This window comes from Rattus rattus, chromosome 1 (assembly GCF_011064425.1).
Source record: "Rattus rattus isolate New Zealand chromosome 1, Rrattus_CSIRO_v1, whole genome shotgun sequence".
Taxonomy (NCBI): Eukaryota; Metazoa; Chordata; class Mammalia; order Rodentia; family Muridae; genus Rattus; species Rattus rattus.
In genome coordinates this window covers 212,823,684-212,843,826 of record NC_046154.1, presented here as the reverse complement: position 1 = coordinate 212,843,826, position 20,143 = coordinate 212,823,684, and the positions used below count along the sequence as shown (strand labels likewise).

The 20,143-nt window shown below is 36.5% G+C and overlaps 1 protein-coding gene across 1 annotated transcript in view; it reads right to left on the bottom strand.

The window, feature by feature from the left end:
- The window catches only part of Rims2 (regulating synaptic membrane exocytosis 2), a 291,163-nt gene that overhangs the window by 159,738 nt on the left and 111,282 nt on the right, over positions 1-20,143 (bottom strand). Inside the window, 3 exon segments of the mRNA XM_032914664.1 lie at positions 8,798-8,863; positions 15,094-15,204; positions 16,366-16,522. Coding sequence (XP_032770555.1) covers positions 8,798-8,863; positions 15,094-15,204; positions 16,366-16,522 — 334 coding nt within the window.

Sequence of the window (20,143 nt, the reverse complement as noted above, 5' to 3'; positions counted from 1 at the left end):
AAGCTTAGGTTATGATGATGTCATAAAGGAAGCAATACATAAAAATAAGAAACAGACATGGTAATCAAATGGATATGGATGCGTAGGCCTATCAGTCAGAAATAGGAAGAGGCTATCAAGTTGGGGACCAGCTATCAAAGTGACATCTTGTGACAGGAAACAAAATCAACCAACAAAAATATTCTTTTGAAAACTAATATAAGTAAAAGAAAAGAAGGCATAGTCTCAAAGACGCTTGAAGAGATTGTAGATTAAGATGAATGCATTTATTAAAGAACGTTTAAAAAGTCTCCCAACCAAAAAGAGCCCAGGTCCAGACGGGTTTAGTGCAGAATTCTATCAGACCTTCATAGAAGACCTCGCATCAATATTATCAAACTATTCCACAAAATTGAAACAGATGGAGCACTAACAATTCCTTCTGAAGCCACAATTACTCTTATACCTAAACCACACAAAACACACAACAAAGAAAGAGAACTTCAGACCAATTTCCTTATGAATATCGATGCAAAAATACTCAATAAAATTTGGCAAAACCGAATCCAGAGCACATCAAAACAATCATCCACCATGATCAAGTAGGCTTCATCCCAGGCATGCAGGATGGTTTAATATCGGAAAACCATCAACGTGATCCATTATATAAACAAACTGAAAGAACAAAACCACATGATCATTTCATTAGATGCTGAGAAAGCATTTGACAAATTCAACACCCCTTCATGATAAAAAAGTCCTGGAAAGAATAGGAATCCAAGCCCATACCTAAACATAGTAAAAAGCCATATACAGCAAACCAGTGGCTAACATTAAACTAAATGGAGGAGAAACTTGAAGCAATCACTAAAATCAGGGACTAGACAAGGCTGCCTCTCCTACTTATTCAATATAGTTCTTGAAGTTCTAGCCAGAGCAATCAGACAACAAAAAAGGAGGTCAAGGGATACAGATCGGAAAAGAAGAAGTCAAAAATATCACTATTTGCAGATGATATGATAGTATATTTAAGTGATCCCAAAAGTTCCACCCAGAGAACTACTAAAGCTGATAAACAACTTCAGCAAAGTGGCTGGGTATAAAATTAACTCAAATAAATCAGTAGCCTTCCTCTACTAAAAGAGACAACAAAGAAAGAAATTAGGGAAACGACACCCTTCATAATAGACCCAAATAATATAAAGTACTCGGTGTGACTTTAACCAAGCAAGTAAAAGATTTGTACAACAAGAACTTCAAGACTCTGAAGAAAGAAATTGAAGAAGACCTCAGAAGATGGAAAGATCTCCCATGCTCATGGATTGGCAGGATTAATATAGTAAAAATGGCCATTCTGCCAAAAGCGATCTACAGATTCAATGCAATCCCCATCAAAATACCAATCCAATTCTTCAAAGAGTTAGACAGAACAATTTGCAAATTCATCTGGAATAACAAAAACCCAGGATAGCTAAAACTATCCTCCAACAATAAAAAGGACTTCTGGGGAATCTACTATCCCTGAACTCAAGCAGTATTACAGAGCAATTGTGATAAAAACTGCATGGTATTGGTACAGAGACAGACAGATAGACCAATGGAATAGAATTGAAGACCCAGAAATGAACCCACACACCTATGGTCACTTGATTTTGACAAAGGAGCCAAATCCATCCAATGGAAAAAGATAGCATTTTCAGCAAATGGTGCTGGTTCAACTGGAGGTCAACATGTAGAAGAATGCAGATCGATCCATGCTTATCACCCTGTACAAAGCTTAAGTCCAAGTGGATCAAGGACCTCCACATCAAACCAGACACCTCAAACTAATAGAAGAAAACTAGGGAAGCATCTGGGAACACATGGGCACTGGAAAAATTTCCCTGAACAAAACACCAATGGCTTATGCTCTAAGATCAAGAATAAACAAATGGGATCTCATAAACTACAAAGCTTCTGTAAGGCAAAGGACACTGTGGTCAGGACAAACGGCAACCAACAGATTGGGAAAAGATCTTTTCAATCCTACAACAGATAGAGGCCTTATATCCAAAATATAAAGAACTCAAAAAGTTAGACAAGAGGGGAGACAAATAACCCCTATTAAAAATGGGGTCAGAGCTAAACAAAGAATTCACAGCTGAGGAATGCCGAATGGCTGAGAAACACCTAAAGAAATGTTCAACATCTTTAGTCATCAGGGAAATGCAAATCAAAACAACCCTGAGATTTCACCTCACACCAGTGAGAATGGCTAAGATCAAAAACTCAGGTGACAGCAAATGCTGGCGAGGATGCGGAGAAAGAGGAACACTCCTCCATTGTTGGTGGGATTGCAGACTGGTACAACCATTCTGGAAATCAGTCTGGAGGTTTCTCAGAAAATTGGACATGAACTGCCTGAGGATCCAGCTATACCTCTCTTGGGCATATACCCAAAAGATGCCCCAACATATAAAAAGTATACGTGCTCCACTATGTTCATCGCAGCCTTATTTATAATAGCCAGAGAAGCTGGAAAGAACCCAGATGCCCTTCAACAGAGGAATGGATACAGAAAATGTGGTACATCTACACAATGGAATATTACTCAGCTATCAAAACAACGACTTTATGAAATTAAGTAGGCAAATGGTTGGAACTGGAAAATATCATTCTGAGGAGCTAACCCAATGGGCACAGAAAGACATACATGGTATGCACTCACTGATAAGTGGCTATTAGCCCAAATGCTTGAATTACCCTCAGTGGCCTAGAACAAATGAAACTCAAGACGGATGATCAAAATGTGAAGGCTTCACTCCTTCTTTAAAAGGGAATAAGAATACCCTTGGCAGGGGAAGAGAGCAAAAGATTAAAACAGAGACTGAAGGAACACCCATTCAGAGCCTGCCACATGTGGCCCATATATAGAGCCACCCAATTAGACAAGATGCAAACAAAGAAGTGCAGACCGACAGGGCAGGATGTGATCAACCTGAGAGACACAGCCAGAATACAGCAAATACAGAGGCGAATGCCAGCAGCAAACCACTGAACTGAGCAGGACCCCGTTGAAGGAATCAGAGAATGAACTGGAAGAGCTAAGGGCCTTGAGACTCCATATGTACAACAATGCCAAGCAACAGAGCTTCCAGGGACTAAGCCACTACCCTAAAAGACTATACATGGACTGACCCTGGACTCTGACCTCATAGGTAGCAATGAATAGCCTAGTAAGAGCACCAGTGGAAGGAGAAGCCCTGGGTCCCTAAGACTGAACCCCCAGTGAACTAGACTGTCGGGGAGGGCGGCAATGGGGGAGGGTGGGGAGGGAACACCCATAAGAAGGGGGGGAGGAAGGGATGTTGCCAAATGTACATAAGAAATACTCAAGTTAATAAAAAAAATTGACAAACAAAAAAAAAAAAAAAAAAAAAAAAAAAAAAAAAAAAAAAAAAAAAAAAAATAAAACAATCAGTGACAATTTAGGATATTTTGAGGTTAATCACCTATATTCAAGCATCTCTGTAACTTTTGTTTATCAAGATAAAGGCAAATTTCATACACCCACCTGGTACCTTCTTTCTCAATTCTTCATGTATTACACTTTAGGATCACTGATCTCTAATTCTATACTGAGTTTTAAGAAATCACGCTGACCTATTGCCAAGCTGCTTTTAACTAGCAGCTTTTACATAACAGTTTCTGCAGATTCCTGCCTTAAATAACCACTCTTCTATAGTCTCGGCTTCCAGTGGTGCTCATTCACTAAAGTTACTTATCCGCTCATGTTTCAGTCTTCAGATAGTGAAAAGGGACACGTAGGACCCTTACTGTGGCTCCATAGAGTTCATAGTCCTGATATCTCTTAAGGGTTAACATGCAACCTCAACTATTAGTGCAAGGTGCTGACACCCAGCCACATTCCAACCCCGTTCTAAGTCAGTAATACTCTGGGGACTGCCTGGCTTTGCACAGACTTCTTTAGACTAACCCCTATGGCTCAAACAGATTTCAATGCATACACATGTAGAAATTATTAACAGTCTTAACCTCACTCCCTGACTTCAGTAAATCCTTTACCTTCCTTTCCCCTTCTGACACCAGCCCTGTAAGTCTGAGAAAATATTATGGATCTTTGAATCTGAAGAAACTACTTCAAACTCAGAAAAACAAAGTTGAATATCTCAAAGTTTTAAATGTATTCTTTGAAAATTCTTATGTATGCATAATAAATGTGGATTTTATCTGCCTTCTACAACCATTACCCCAAAATATCCCTAACACATCTCCTTACCCACTTCATACCCCCTTTTCTTCCCCATTATCCACTGAGTTCAGTGAGTGTCGCTTACACCCATGTGGACGTAGGGTCATCCACTGAACCACAGGCTAACTACCACTAAGGAGAAGCACTAAAATGTTCTATTCATTACTTCGAGATTTTTGCTCTTATATTTTTAAAAATATCACTATGACACAAATATAATTAACTCATGTTCAATTTAAAAAAGATAAACCTTTGTTATCTTCTAAATGGGACTTTCTCCAAAACTGACCACATACTTGGACATTAAGCAAGTTTAAACAGATACAAGAAAATTGAAACAACACTGCAAACTATATGACCACCATGGAGTAAAGCTGGATTCAACAACATAAGAAACAGCAGAAAATATACAATCTAAACTACTAGGAGTGAAAATTGGGTCAAGACAGAAATAAAGGAGGAAATTAAACCCTTTCTTAGAATTGAATGAAAGTAAAACACATTATACATAAACCTATTGGAAGCAATGAAGGCAGTTGATATATAGTTGATATAAGTGAATATATATATGTGTGTGTGTGTGTGTGTGTGTGTGTGTGTGTGTGTGTGTGTGTATAACAGGAGACATTTCATATTGATACCAGCACATTCAAAGACTGAGGAGGAAATGGAGGAGGAGGAGGAGGAGGAGGAGGAGGAGGAGGGAGGAGGAGGAGGAGGAGGACGAGAGAAATGATGCCTCAAAAGAGTAGATAGCCAGAAATAATAAAATGTAGGACTGAAGATGTGTAGCACGGTCTCCATGTGAGTCCCCTAACACCTGGAGCAGAGGCTGACTCCGACTCTGTTGCCATCCTTTGGATCCCTTTCCCCTAGCTGGGCTGCCACGTCTGGCTTCAGTGGGAGAGGGTATGCCTAGGTCACCTGAGATTTGATGTTCCAGGGCCAGCTGGGACCCCAGGTAGGGAGGGGCACCCCTTCTCACAGGAGAAGGGAAGGTGCAATGGAAGGGAGGAAGGATGTGAGGATGGGACTGGGAGGAGAGGAAGGAGTAGGAATGTGATCGCATGCAAAGTGAATAAATAAATTAATATAAAAAACAAACACAAACATAAGGCATGACTGAGACAATGATAAAGAAACAACAAATACTAATAATAGAATTAATAGAAGGAAGGGTGGCTCTAGGTAAAATAAAAAGACTCAAATTAGTAAATAAAATAAGAGGTAAAACAAACATTACAACAGATACCAAGGAAATTCAAAGAATCATGAGGACATGTTTAAAATTCTGCATTCTACCAAACAATTGTTTTTGATACATAAGACCTACCAAAGCTAAATCAAGATGGAATAAACAGGCTAAACAGACTCAGAACACCTGCTAAAATGAAGGCAGTGATTTAAAATCTCCCAACAAAAACTGTCCAGGAATAGATGGGTCCAACACAGAATTCTACCAGTTTTCTAAGAACTAATGGAAAAGGGAACTGAAGGGACATTGCCTAATTCTTTTTATGAAGCCATTATTATTCTGACACAAAGCTACACAAAGACAATCAAAAAGAAAATTATAGGCCAATATCCTTATGAAAACAGAAGCAAAAATTCTCAATAAAATACTTGCAAACAAAATTCAAGAACACATCAAAAAGATTTATCCACAATGATCAGCATGGCTTCAAGTCAAAACTAATAAATTTAGTCTGCCATGCAATCAAAAAGACAAAATCTACACAGTCTCATCTCATCACATGCAGAAATAAGATCCATTGTCCCTTCATGGAAGATTAGGGCAGTGGTTCTCAAACTTACTTATGCTGTGACTCTTTAAGACAGTTTTTATGTTGTGGACACCCCTAACCCTAAAATCATTCTCATTGCTACAACATAACTGTAATTTTGTTAAGAATTGTAATGTAAATATTTTTATTTACCAATGGTCTTAGGTAACCCCTGTGAAAAAGACATTTTACCCCCAAAGGGGTCCCAACTCACAGGTTGAGAACTACTGGATTCAGGATACACGAGACAAACCTTGATTTTCATCAAGCTTAAAAACAACACCATCCTAAACAAAAGGAATCTCAAAGCATTTCCATTAAAATGAAGAATACCTGGCTGGCAAGCCTCACCATACCCACTCAATATAGGAAAGGTTGAAGCTAACTTTTACTTTAAGACAACTAAAAGAGATGAAGGAATTAAAATTGGAAAGCAAGAAGTCAAAGTATATTTGCAGATGAACTGATTTTATAACAAAAAGACCCTAAAAACTCTGTGAGGAAAATTCTAGAGCTAATAAATACTTTCTGCAAAGTAGAAAGACACAACATTAACATGCAAAAATCAGGAGCCTTCTTGATATATAAACAAAAGACAGAAAAAAATCAGAAGAAAACAGTACCTTTCCCCCAATTTGAAATCATACATCATCAAGTAAACTCTTCAGTTCCAGAAATGGCTTATATCTTGAGGCCTAGGGAGTCCCGTAGACTCCACAAATACCACAGGCTATTGAAAAACCTTTTGTTTTTTCTCCACAACCTGAAGGTAAGACCCTATTGCTGAAAACTTCACTTGCTTATCAATATTGAGAAACTGAACTGGTGCCCACCTAGAAATCCATTCCTACTAACTGGCACTCATGATTCTTGAATGTAACTTATGCGCTCCTGGAGGTGAAAAGTAATCATCACTCAACTACAAATCCTGAGACCCAGAGCACCAACCCACCTCAGATTTCCCCACTAGTGCAATAGTGGTACACACATCTTGGGAGCAACCAGCCATTTTTCTTTGGCTTTAAAGCCCATTCCATGAGATGAAGTCTATACTTGAGGAGAACCTGAACTTAGACAGTTCATGGGCCAGAGAAGAAAACCCACTACTACTATTCTGCTAAGTAACACAGCAATAGAATGATATCTAATGGCTTAGTACTATATCATAGATCAGTACATTGCTCAACCCTTATTAGAGAAGCTTCTTCTAGCAGATGATATTTAACACAGAGACCCACATCTTGACAGTGTGCACAGAGAAATTCACTTTGGTACACTAATCACTACACAGTATGTATTTATCATCATACCTCTCCTCTTTAAGACTTAGGGTGCTATATGGAAATGGGGGCATAAACATTGTAAAAGCCAGAAATGATGGATGATTCAAAGGACACATAGGAATTCACAGAGGAAGGTTCACAATTCACAAGATATGCACAGGTTCAAAACAGACAAAATTCTGACACTGAGAAGTGAAAGTAGACACAGTCTTAACCAAAAGGCTGTTTGCAATTGATTGCTGCTGGGAAAATTAGTTTACCAGTATACAGATTCCCATTCCAGAAGGAGGTTCCCAACAGAAATGGACTCCATGCTTTCTTTTGTTGTTTGTTTGTACTCTTTTTGTTTCATTTGCTATTGTGTCTTACTAGGTTTTTGTTTGTTTTGACTTTCTTTCCTTTTTTCAGGTATTTATTTTGAGAGAGAAAACGTGAATTCGATAGAAAAGAAGGTAGGAAAGATCTGGAAGGACTTGGGCAATGGGAAGTATATAATCAAAACATATTGAATGAAAAATATTTTTAAAAGTTAACATAAATTTATGTAAATAAATATAAGCTCCACTCATGCTATAGTGTGTGTGCACATGCGCGCACATACACACACATGAGTGCTCACACATACATACATAAATGCATGCACATCATAAAAAGACATTGAAGTAGGAGGACTTACTGGGAATTAGAAGGACTTTGGAAGAGTAAGAGGGGTATAAGAGAGGATGGAGAAACCATGCAATCAGAATTTACTATACATGTATAAAATTATGAAAAATAACTAAAATGTTATCAAAACAACAAATAATCTAAGCTACAAATGGCCTTGAGAACTTAAAGAACATTAGAAATCTTCTCTCTTTCTCTTTGCAGTAATATCTACATTCTGCTCAATGCCAGAAAAGCGCTATTTCCCTCTAAAATAAGTTGAATTTCTTTTTAAGTATTAGACTTATTCTACCCACAATTCACTGGAAATGTCCTTCTTCAGAATAAGTTATAGTAAGATTGAGATGAAAGGTTGAGCATTCTAAGAGACCCAAGCTTCTCTACTATGGAGGAGTAGATCGGTTATCTATGAGCAGTAACCAGCAACAGAGCAGGTCAATGCATATCAAATTAGTCTCATCTTGAGAAACATAGAAGTAGGGAAGCAGGTTGTGAGGACATACAAATAAATCAGTGTTAATTATATATGGGAAGTTAGCAAAGGAATGTGATACATCTGTAATAGGCAGTCTCTTGTTTTTGGTAGTAAAGTTTAATTAATTTCTAATAAAATAACTTTTTGGATAATAAAAAGATGATTCTAGTCCATCAAACAGAAGGTATTTTTGACATTTTAGTTTCAAATCATTTATATGCTTTACATTACTAGGATATAGTTCCAAATTGTATTAATGGTCTCACATGTATATATAAAACAAAACTAAAAGGGAGTTATATCACATAGACAGGAGCATGCAACTCTACACACAGACTCAATTGTAAGAAAATTATACCTTCCATCCCTGTGATGATGCTCACTGGTCTGCCTGTGTCGAGAGCGAGGTAGAGTAAGAAAATGACTGCAAGCATGGCAGAAACAAGAATAAAATGAGGCTCGGGAGAGAAGGAAAGGCATAGCTTACTTCTAAAAGTCAGAAATAAACAGAGTAAGCTAGTGAGCAAGCAAATGAGAACGGTTGCTGGGAAAGCTTGGCCACCTGCACGATGTCCATGGAAATACGCAGAAAAATAAACCAAATATTCTAAAAATAAAGTAAAACAAAATATCGCATTTAGATATTCTAATTAAATGATAAAAGTAATTGGTTATTACTATAATATATTGAGCACCATTTAGCAATTGTTATATTACAAAGATGTTTTCCTTATTTTTAGGAAGAAAGATGAGAAGAAGAGTAATAAAATAACCAGCAAGTTTAAGGACAGAGGTAATACCTAATACCTATCATGATTAGGGCATTTCATGAGGTTTAATTTTTCTTTCATTAATCCTAAAGGTAAGAAGAGGCTTTAAAATTTCATTTAATAAAGAAATCAATTTATAAGCTTATAATGTTCATTAAGTATATTGAATATTATGCATTTTAAAATTCATTATATATACATATATGATATTGCATATTTATTACATGTTATTAGCTTTGTTCTCTTCATGCTTCCTTGCCACTGTAAAAAATCAAGGCAACAAATGCCTAACTGATGAAGCCACTGGTTTTCTTTGTATGACACTAATTTAAAATTTTCCTTTTAAAAATATTTATTTCCCAATTATGGCAGGTAATCATTAACTTTAAAACAACAATGCAAAGAAAACTAGAACTCGTACAGCATTCATAGATCTAACTCATGTGCGCGCACACACACACACACACACACACACACACATGACCTTGTTATCCTGCTGCAAACATGCCTTGCCTCCTTTGTAATCCATTTCTATTTCTCATCTCAAGCTGTTGCCTCCTCCTCATGTTTTTTATTTAGGAAGAAACTGCTGCTTGCACTTAATTTTGCCTTTCCTTCGAACTGCTTAGGTTCTCTCTGAACTCTTGCTTAGGTTACCCACACGTGTCTCCTGTAGACATTCCAGGAAAGTCGTGGAACAGCATTCTAAAAGCAACTTCCTAATGTAACTGTTGCTGTTACTATTAAAGGAAAACTTGGTTAAAACTGATATGGTAGAATCAATATATCAGAATAACTCAGATCAGAATGTCTGTGGGTGGAGGGCGAGCAGGAAGCCGATCTCCCGCTCAGCCGTCCTCACCACTGTCTGCCACAGCAGCCAGCCTCTCGGGTTCCTAGTCCTTAGTTATCTCGGGCTAATGTAGGACTGTGGTCATTTTCACTTTCAACTTATTTACATTTTCAATTAATAAACCAAGTTTTAAGGTCTCAGAGTTTAATAATTTTATAACACTCAAACCTCTCCCTTGCATCGCTAAGACAGCTTGCATCAGGTTTCTGCATCTACTGGAGTAAGTTTCCACCCTTCAAACCAGTTAAAGGCTCTGTCAATCGAGAAGCAAGAATTCCAAAACAATCACCAGCTACTGTGAAAACTGTAAACGTGAAACAATATTCTTTCCGTAAATAGAAGTCTTGTGTTAAAACAGTGAACCATCCACAAGGCCTGAATGTACATTCATTGTAGGGCTCACTCTTTTCTGGACATTTTGAGATGATCTAACAAGACTTATATTTGTTTGCTGAAAAGTTATGCTAATTTTCTGAACTTCTGCGTGCTTACATTTGTGATCTCAGCATGAATCCTTCTGGAAACACTCTGAGATTTCAGAAAATATAACTTCAAAACTCACTAAAATGCCTATTATAAAAGCAATGAAACATGATTCTCAGAGAAGCCCATATCCAGTTTCTGGAGGTTTTACTTCTGAGTATCTTTCTATTTTTTTTAACTTTTGTACTTAAATACTATATTAAAATACATTTATTTAGCCCCAAATCCGATTAGTTTTTAAATTCTTCTCTACTCTATAACCATATGTGCTGGTTTGAATAGAGCTGAGGTCCCTACAGTGGTGTAGAACTGGACATCCCACACACAACCAGTGACACTAATTTTAAAATTGTATTTGTAATGCTAAAATCAAACTTAATGGAATGAAAAATGACCAGTATAATGATGTACTCCACCTGTTGTGATGTTATTAAAATAGTATCTAATATTCTCCAAATTTTCTAATAGTAAATTAACCCCTATAACTAAAATCTTTAAAAGGTTTTTAAAGCCACATATTCACATCTTCTTGCAAATTATATTGCCAGCTGTAACAGTCACCCGGGTACTAACAGAACAATAGTTCCCAGGTTTACTAAGGAAACAGTGAGTCAAAGGTGCAAGGAGAGGGGGTGAAAATGAGTAATTCATTTACTGTTTTTTTAACCTAATAATTGCTATGGAAGTGTTTGTAATACTTGTAAAGACTTTCCTCTTCACAACAGAATAAGATATTGACTAATGATGGTAGGATGACATAGATATAGAATCAAAGACCCAATAAAATACAGATACATAATTCTTAATTATTATCCATAAAAATATGTTTCATCTCATGTACCCACCACTGAAGTTTAGCAAAGAACTATAATTTCATTCAAACAGCAACATATCATATGGAATATGGTCAGTGTAAAAGTCTGTCTTCATATACAATTTTCTGATACATCACAAAATGCTGCTTACTCCAAACTCCATGATGTGCAGATGTGTTCTGTCTCTGGAGCTTTGCTCTTATTGCCTGAATAAACTTTCCCATTTCTAAGCCAACTCAGGTCTTATTTTCCATACATTTTCCATAATGCCTAAATTAATTAATTTCTCAGAGTTTTTTGTTTGTTTGTTTGTTTCTTGTCATTTTGTTATTTCAAGTAAACTGCTAATCCATTAAATATAAAATATTTACAAGTCAATGTATTCTTAATGTAATGTACATATTAGATCTTTTCATTACATAGTATAAATTAGTCTTTCATTTTTGAGGCTGTTATGTTGTTCAGTCTCCATTGAATTAGCTATGTATCCACGGCTGGCTTTGAACTCCTGATCATCCCACCACCTTCTGAGTACTAGGATTATATATGCACTGCCAGCTACATAAAACTAACAGGACAAATTTTTGATGAAATAGGTCTATGTGCTCTACTCTGTGAAAACTGGCTGCCTGACAAGAAATATAGCTGTCATGGGAAGCACTGTATCAGTTAATTGATTATATATAAGATATTTTATAGATACAGAAATAAAATGGTTTCCCAAAGAATACTTAAAATACTAAATACAAACTCAAGATCACTTGGTTTCAAATCCTATGAAAAAGAATACATTCAATTAAATAAATTTCTAATTCAGTGCATTAGATTTTACTAACAAGAATGATGTGTGCTTCTTTTAAAATCCCTAAATTACACTACTTACTAACAAAATTCTTTCTTTAGAAAGAAAAGTTTATTTGGGCTGTGATTTCAAAAGGAGAAAAGATGTACCACAGTGGGGAGGTCTGGCAATAAACAGAAGGCATGAGAGGCGGGAACATGAAGTTGAGCACTTACGTCATCAGCCACAGCATGAAACAGCGAGAATGGAGTGGAAACAGTGTAAGTCTTTAAATTCCCAAAGCCTGTCTCCAGTGAAATACTTCCTCCAAGGCTGTAACTCCTACCCCTCCAGAACAGTACCACTAACTAGGGAGTATACATTCAAGTACCCAATATGATGAACATTATTCATTCAAACTAGATCAAACAAGGGTACAGAGAGAGCATTAAACTGGCAATGTATGGTGGTCATCAGAGAATCGTTCTATTTGAGAGAGATTAGAAGGAGTGGTCTTGTTGAAGTAAGTGTGTCATTAGGGATAGGCCATGAACTCATGTGTCTCTTTTCCTGATGTTTATGGCTCCAGATATAGAACTTTCAGCCACTCCTCTGGCACCATGTCTGCCCATGTATCACCATGCTCTCCAACATCATGAGAAAGAACTAAATCCCTAGAGCTGTAAGCATGCTCCAGTTAAATGCGTTTTTTTCATAAGAGTTGCTAAAGTCCTCTAACTGGGCCTACTGGAAAGTCAACTAAACTACATTCAGGGCAGGTCTTCTAAGTTAATCCTTTCTGCAAATTTCTCAGAAACACACAAAAGTATACTTTATAAACCACCTAGACATATCTCAATCCCAATTAAATTGAGCAGATTCACAACTCTATGAAATGGTCTTCAAAAAAATAAAACAAGAGTATTTCAGTACTTTCTCATTTTAAAAAGGACATTCTGGTGCATTTGATTACTGAAATACTTAAGAATATTAAACTCAAATAGACATTAAGGGAGAATATTATACAATGGATTTTGTTTCTTGTATTAATGATTGCACAAATAATCAAATAGTTCTTGAAATGCATTGGATTGTTTGTTTTTATTGAAATGAAATTGTACTCTACATAATGTTTTAAAAAGATTTAAGATTGATCCCAACAAGGAAGTTTTACGTCTATAAAAGTAAGATGAAATCATATGAATTTATTTTCTTCAAAACTTCCAGGCACAAACATTTAAATATTCTTGCTACACTTAACAATTCATGAGATTAAGAACAAGAAAGGCATAATGACATTTCAAGTAGAAATGTCTCTGATATGGGCTTTCAAAGAAAATATTAAAGGTGAGTGGTTATATGTTTGTGGTGATTAAACCTAAAACTATGTGCCTTAAAATACTGACAAAATATTATGTATTTAATGCAACAGTAAAGTATTATATAGTAATTTTACTTTATCACATTATCCAACTACTAGGATATATTTTTGACTTCATATTAGTCTACTTTTCATTAAACGATCACTTTGTATAAGCTTATAAAACCTTTAAAATCATTTAGGCAATTTTATTCTCTCAATAAGCAAATTTTCAATGGCTAAGAAGCTTGTTACATTTATATAAATAATTTGAAAACCTAATAAAGTTCATTAACACTCCCATCAGGCAACCAAAATACCTATTGATTCTTTTTATTACTTGTTCTGTCTCTTAAGCCAAAACCAACATGGTAATCTACTTTTACTATTATTGTACTAGATAAGCATATTGTCCACTAGGCAGCACTTCATAATCACCCTTCAAGGCACTGATTACGTGAAAAAGTTTTAAAAATTTAAAAAGCAAAAAAGTATTAAATAGTTTTTATTTAATACTAATAGAGGCTAATAAGTATATTTTTATCTTTGATCCTACACACAACAAGTAGTATTTGTTTGACACTATCAATGTAGAAGATACCCTCTACTTTGTCTTACAATGGAATTATATGAATGGATAGAGTACTAATCTTGATTCAAACTAAATAATTTCTTTTATACATCCTAACAGTCAATGGACTTTAAAGACAAAGGAATGTAAGTATATTTTCAATATTATGTTCAACTTTATCCTTATCTTAAACCCATGTGTGAGTTTGAAAAACATACAATGGTATATATATATATATATATATATATATATATATATATATATCCAAAGATTAAATTAGAAAGTTAATTTGCTTAAAGTTAGTAGGAATTAATGTAAGCATTGTAACATATTATGTTACTCCAGAGTTTGTCACTTTTAATGGGTCAAATTCAGAGAATCTTCCAAACGCAGCAATGAAGAAGTATGATTTTTTTTTAGGTAGTTAAAGCTTCACTGAAGGCCATGAAAGAAAATGTCTTCGAGAATTATAAAAGGTTTCAGAGACAAACAAGACTCTGTCTCAGTGTTTGTGTATATGAAAAGTCATGCCATCTCTCTGAAATCCATTCAGCACTTTAACCTCCTCGAGCCTACGGATGGATATATGCTACACATGATACTTTGCTATGTACAGGTAAAGTCTTGAAACACCTTTTTTGCATTGTGATTATCATTTTAGTCTCTTTGCAAATTTGCTAAGCTATTTTGACTTAAAGAAAGACCAAGATCCTTTTCTTGGCAGGGTCTAATCAAGCAGCCCTGGCTGGTCTCATAGTTTTAATTTTCCTGATCACCATCCGAAGTGCTGGAATTCTTTCTGTATATGAGTCTTGATGCTTCGATGTTGGTTTTTCATATCAAGAAAAAACTGTACATGTTTAACCTCTCTTTTTAAACAAAGGGTAATCTAAGAAATAATGAGGGGACAGTAAAGAAAAAGCCTGGTTTGGAATCTAAGATGAGGTACCAGACTAGAGAAAACACTTTACAGCAACCCTTACTGAAGCAATGGAATTTAGTAAGACTTAATTGCACTTACCTGTCTCTATCTGAAGAGTAATGGTCGTCCATGACACGGTGTCTGTCCATCCGGCTAATTGTATTGTAATGGCCAGTAGCACGTGTCCCTCGAAGCCCCTGTTCCACATTCCTACTAAGACAAAAAGATCACTAAATATCTTACTAATCTAGAGCACATTCTACATAAAAATAACATCTATTTTTATTTCTATAAATATATATGTATATTATATTGACGATATAAATTTCATTTGAAATGAGGGTCTGGCTTTTCTTACAGGTAGAAAAGGGGTCAATTTAAGAGAATATTTTTAAGAATTAGATATAAGTGATCTAGAGGAACACTAGAGGAACAGATTACTGAGAAGACAGGTTCGATGCTGCACATGCTTTTTCTGTGGAGCATAGGGATGGTGGGCAGGATCACTTATGCAGGGTTGGACCTGAGTTTAAACCTCAGAAAACGACGAGCAGATATACCCAGTCCTGGCCATCATCTATAGCAGCATAAGCTGCTTCACAGGTCACTAGAGTTGTAGTGTCTGATGTCTTCCAGGGCCTTCCCCATATACTCTGACTAGGGTAGTCCTTTGAAAACTTAACAATGAACAGTAAAAATGTTACCCAGGTGATACACTAGGCTTCCATCCTTTGCAAACCATCGATTTCATTAGTTTGCAATGTCATGTTTATATACAGAGATATTCAAATACACAGGCAAATCTGATATACTTATTTATCCAGAGTATTTTAATCAATATCTATCAAATTAAATTATATCTATGTGTATTACCTATCTTTTCTGTTTAGTATATCTCCTGAACTATCATATAACATATATATTACATTCATGGTTCACACTGCATGTATGTACTACCTGATACTTATATTTATCAGCGATTTCAAATATTATTCAACCTAGAACAACAGATTCATGTCACCATTTTCCCCACTACTCATGCACTACTTTTATTTTTTAATGAATTTTTTTCTTTTAATTTACCAATAACTATATGATTTGTTTGACTCTAAGTAGATTTGCTTAATATTTACACACAATTTAAAGCTAGTTTTTTATAACTATTTTTGAACTCTTGGATCAACTAACACAGGGATCATGAAAAGTCATAATAAAATAGCCCATATAACATCTTATTTCCATGCAATGGCATCTTATTTTCCCCTAAAAGAATGTTTTAAAGAATAATTTATGTTTAGAGATTATTTTGGAAATTTATGTTAAATTCACCCTAAGCCCCATGCTACAAGCAAAACTGACATACTACCTTACCTTTGAGGAGGAGGGACACTAGGCGACCATGACCTAGTCCTTCCTATAACATCTACTCGATGAGGAGAGCCTGATGGTGAGCAATGGTTTGATGACATGACTTGTTCTGGCACTGATAATGTGGAGCTTTGAAGATCACGGCCGTTGTGTCGGTAATCTAAGGGTGGACAATAAAATAATAATTATCTACACACTAGGTTCATTGTCCCGCACTAAAAACATACAGTACTGCTGAGGCTGGGATGCTTTCAATAAGATAAATGTGAAGAATACAAAAACAGTATAGTATGTTTGAAAAATTATAAAGTATGGAAATGGGAGGAAATTTAATACTTAGGTAGTTATTATGTTTACTGTACTGGGTGCTCTAAAAATTTAAGCTCTCTTTAAAAAGAGAAACTAAATGTTTCTTAACTTCCACTAATATTCACAGTTGCCAGGTGTGTAGGGTGCTTCACAGGGCACACTTAACTTTAAATAAGATAAACCACACTAAACAACACTCAGTGCCATTTTTCTTGCAATGCCTGACAGAGCCTAGACACCACAGTAGTCTGAAAACAAAATCCGGCAACTCGACATCCTTGTGGAAGTCAACATCCAAAAAGCACAGGCTTTTGGACAGGGCAAGAAAGAGGAAACCCTACACGTCAGAAACACAGCAGTTCTACCTGGGAAAGCCATGGAAAAGGGAAGAAGCAAAGATCGTTTGCCAGAAGCTGTATACATGTAAAACACATATGTCATTAGAAGCATAAATAAGGCTGAACAGAAGTGATATTGCTGCTAGCAGCGTCACCTCCATCACATTCTTGCAGTCATTAGTGAAGAGCTATTTGCTGCACTACGATAACCAATGGGCACTTTCTAAAACCCTACTCCAATGTGCACTCCTCTGTTACCTAGAGGTCTGAAGGAAGCTCAGAAGTAGCACGTGTGCTTTTTATGAATACGACCCTAGGTACATTTCTAGTACATATCCATCTAAATGATCATAAACAGGCATAACTGAGAAACATCATTTCATTCCTAGGTGACTTCTTCCCAGAAAGACACTGTTCTGTAGTATTAGACTGTATGTCCTGGAACAAAGCAAAAGATTAAGAGAGACAGAAATAATTGAAGAAGTGTGCAGGGAAATGAAAGAGGAATTAACAAAAGAGAAGAAACTAAACTACGAATGCCGTCAGCCTACTCCAACCTCTGAAGCTCTGCCGTTACTTGCTGGGATCTTCAGCAGTGGGGGTGTACTTTTAATATTTTAAAGACAGTCCCTAGCTTGGCACTATGAATGGAAAAAGGTGCTTATCTAGAGAAATAGTTTCTATTTATCTAAGCACCAATTTCCTCAGAGAAGAATGGCAGTGAATTCTAAGCAACTGATATTGGTAGAATCTAATAATAGCATATATCGGTGGACAGACCCACATGTGACACTGTGGTAGATAAGGAAAACTTATACATATGCTTATCTACATATAAAATCATTTACATAAAATTGGATGACCATACCCATAATCATGCACATATGTGAATGATTACATATGTGTTTTAAATGGACAAAATGATAACAATCATAAAGAGAAAATGATAAGAATCTTGTTATTGTAAGTTACATCATCTGTGAAGTACTACTTGAAAGGAGATATAAAGAAGTTTTACATATATTTTATATGTATGTATGTATGTATGTATATATATACATATACATGTTAAACTATTATAGAAAGAACTTGTTTTAAAGTATAAAGGTAAAGAGATCAAGTGATATAAATGCTCATGTAAAGCCAAAAAGGCAGAAGAAAAAGAAGTCTAAAAGTAGGAGTAAAAAAAAAATGGCACCCTTCTGGCCAGTGCCTTCCTTCTACTGGGGCAGACTCATAGCCAGTCTGCTTCCCTGAAGACACCACATCCTGCAGCATCCCAGGAGATCCACTCTACACAGGACAATGGGTAAGAACCCTCCCAAAGACCCACAGCTGCTCTAGGAGCTCAGTGAACTCAAGACCCATCGCCCCTCAAAACCCACACCCCCCCCAATTCCACTCCCCTTCTGGTCAGTGCCTTCTGCCACAGCAGACTCCCAGCTAGTCAGACCCCTGAAGACATTTCAGCCTGAGGCATCCCAGGAGATGCACTGCACATAGGGCAACTAACACCACAGCCTGAAGACACTGCAGAAGATCCCCTGCAAAGGGGGCAACTGGGCAGTTGACCACTAGATTGTCTTCTCCTCTAAAGTACCACAGCTTGAAAGCATCCCAGGAGTTCCTCTGCAAACAAGGCAACTGGGCAACATACATCACAGTCTGAAGACCTCCTGGGGGCTCCACAGCATGCAGGGCAACTACCCCAACAGACTGAAAACCTCCCTGGAGTTGTGCTGCACACAGGGAAACAGAAACCACAGGCTATAGGGCTTCCTAGAGAACAGCTTCACACAGGACAACAGCTTGACTGTTCCTCTGAAGACCCAAAAATTTGAAGGCCTCCCAGGAGATCTACTGAAGCTAGGGCAACAGATCAGCAGCATCTCTGCCCCTCTGAAGACCCCAGAGTTGAAAGGCCCCACAGGAGGTCTGCTACAGCCAGGGACTCAGGCCTACCAGGAGACCTAAAGCAACCCAGGGACAAAAGAAGCAGACTCCAAACAGTTAGCCAGACCAGCAAACATTCAGGATAACCAGATGGCAAGAGGCAAGGGAAAGACCATAAGCAACAGAAGCCAATATACTTGGGAATCATCAGAGCCAGTTCTCCCACCACAGCAAGCCGTGAATACACCAACACACCAGAAAACAGGAAGCTAACCTGAAATCCTATCTCATGAAGATAATAGAGTCCTTTAAAGAGGACATAAATAGCTCAATGAAAGACATGCAGGAAAACACAGGTAAACAGGTAGAAGCCCTTAAAAAGAAAACAAATAAATGCCTTAAAGAAATACAGGAAAACACAAACAAGTGAAGGAATTGAATAAAGCAGTCCAAGACCTAAAAGTGAAATTAGAAACAATAAAGAAAACACAAATGGAGGCAACCTAGGAAAGAGGTAAGGAACTACAGATGTATGTAATGATTAGCAACAGAATACAAGGGATTGAAGAGAGAATCTCAGGTGTAGAAGATACCATAGAAGAGATTGACACAAATGTCAAAGAAAATTCAAAACATAAAAACTCCTAACCCAAAATATCCAGGAAATACAGGACACAACGAAAAGAACAAATCTAAGAATAATGGGAATAGAGGAGAATGAAGATTCCCAGCTTGAAGGACCTGAAAACATCTCCAAAAAAAAATCATAGAAGAAAAATTCCCCAACCTAAAGAGATGGTCAAAAATGTATAAGAATTCTGTAGAACACCAAATAAATGGGACCAGAAAGGAAGATCCTTTCATCATATAATAATCAAAATACTAAATACTCAGAACAAAGAAAGAATATTAAAATATGTAAGGGCAGAATTCTACCAAGTCCTTAAAGAAGACGTAATACCAATATTTCTCAAACTATTCCATAAAATAGAAACAGAAGGAACACTATCTAATTCATTCTATGAAGCCAGAATTACTCTGATACCTAAAGTACACAAAGACCCAACAAAGAAAGAGAACTTCAGACCAATCTCACATAAATATCGATGCAAAAATAGTCAATAAAATTCTCGCAAACTGAATCCAAGAATACATCAAAACTATGATCAATTAGGCTTCATGCCAGGCATGCAAGTTCAGTTCAATATACAAATTCAGTAACAAAAACCACTATGTAAACA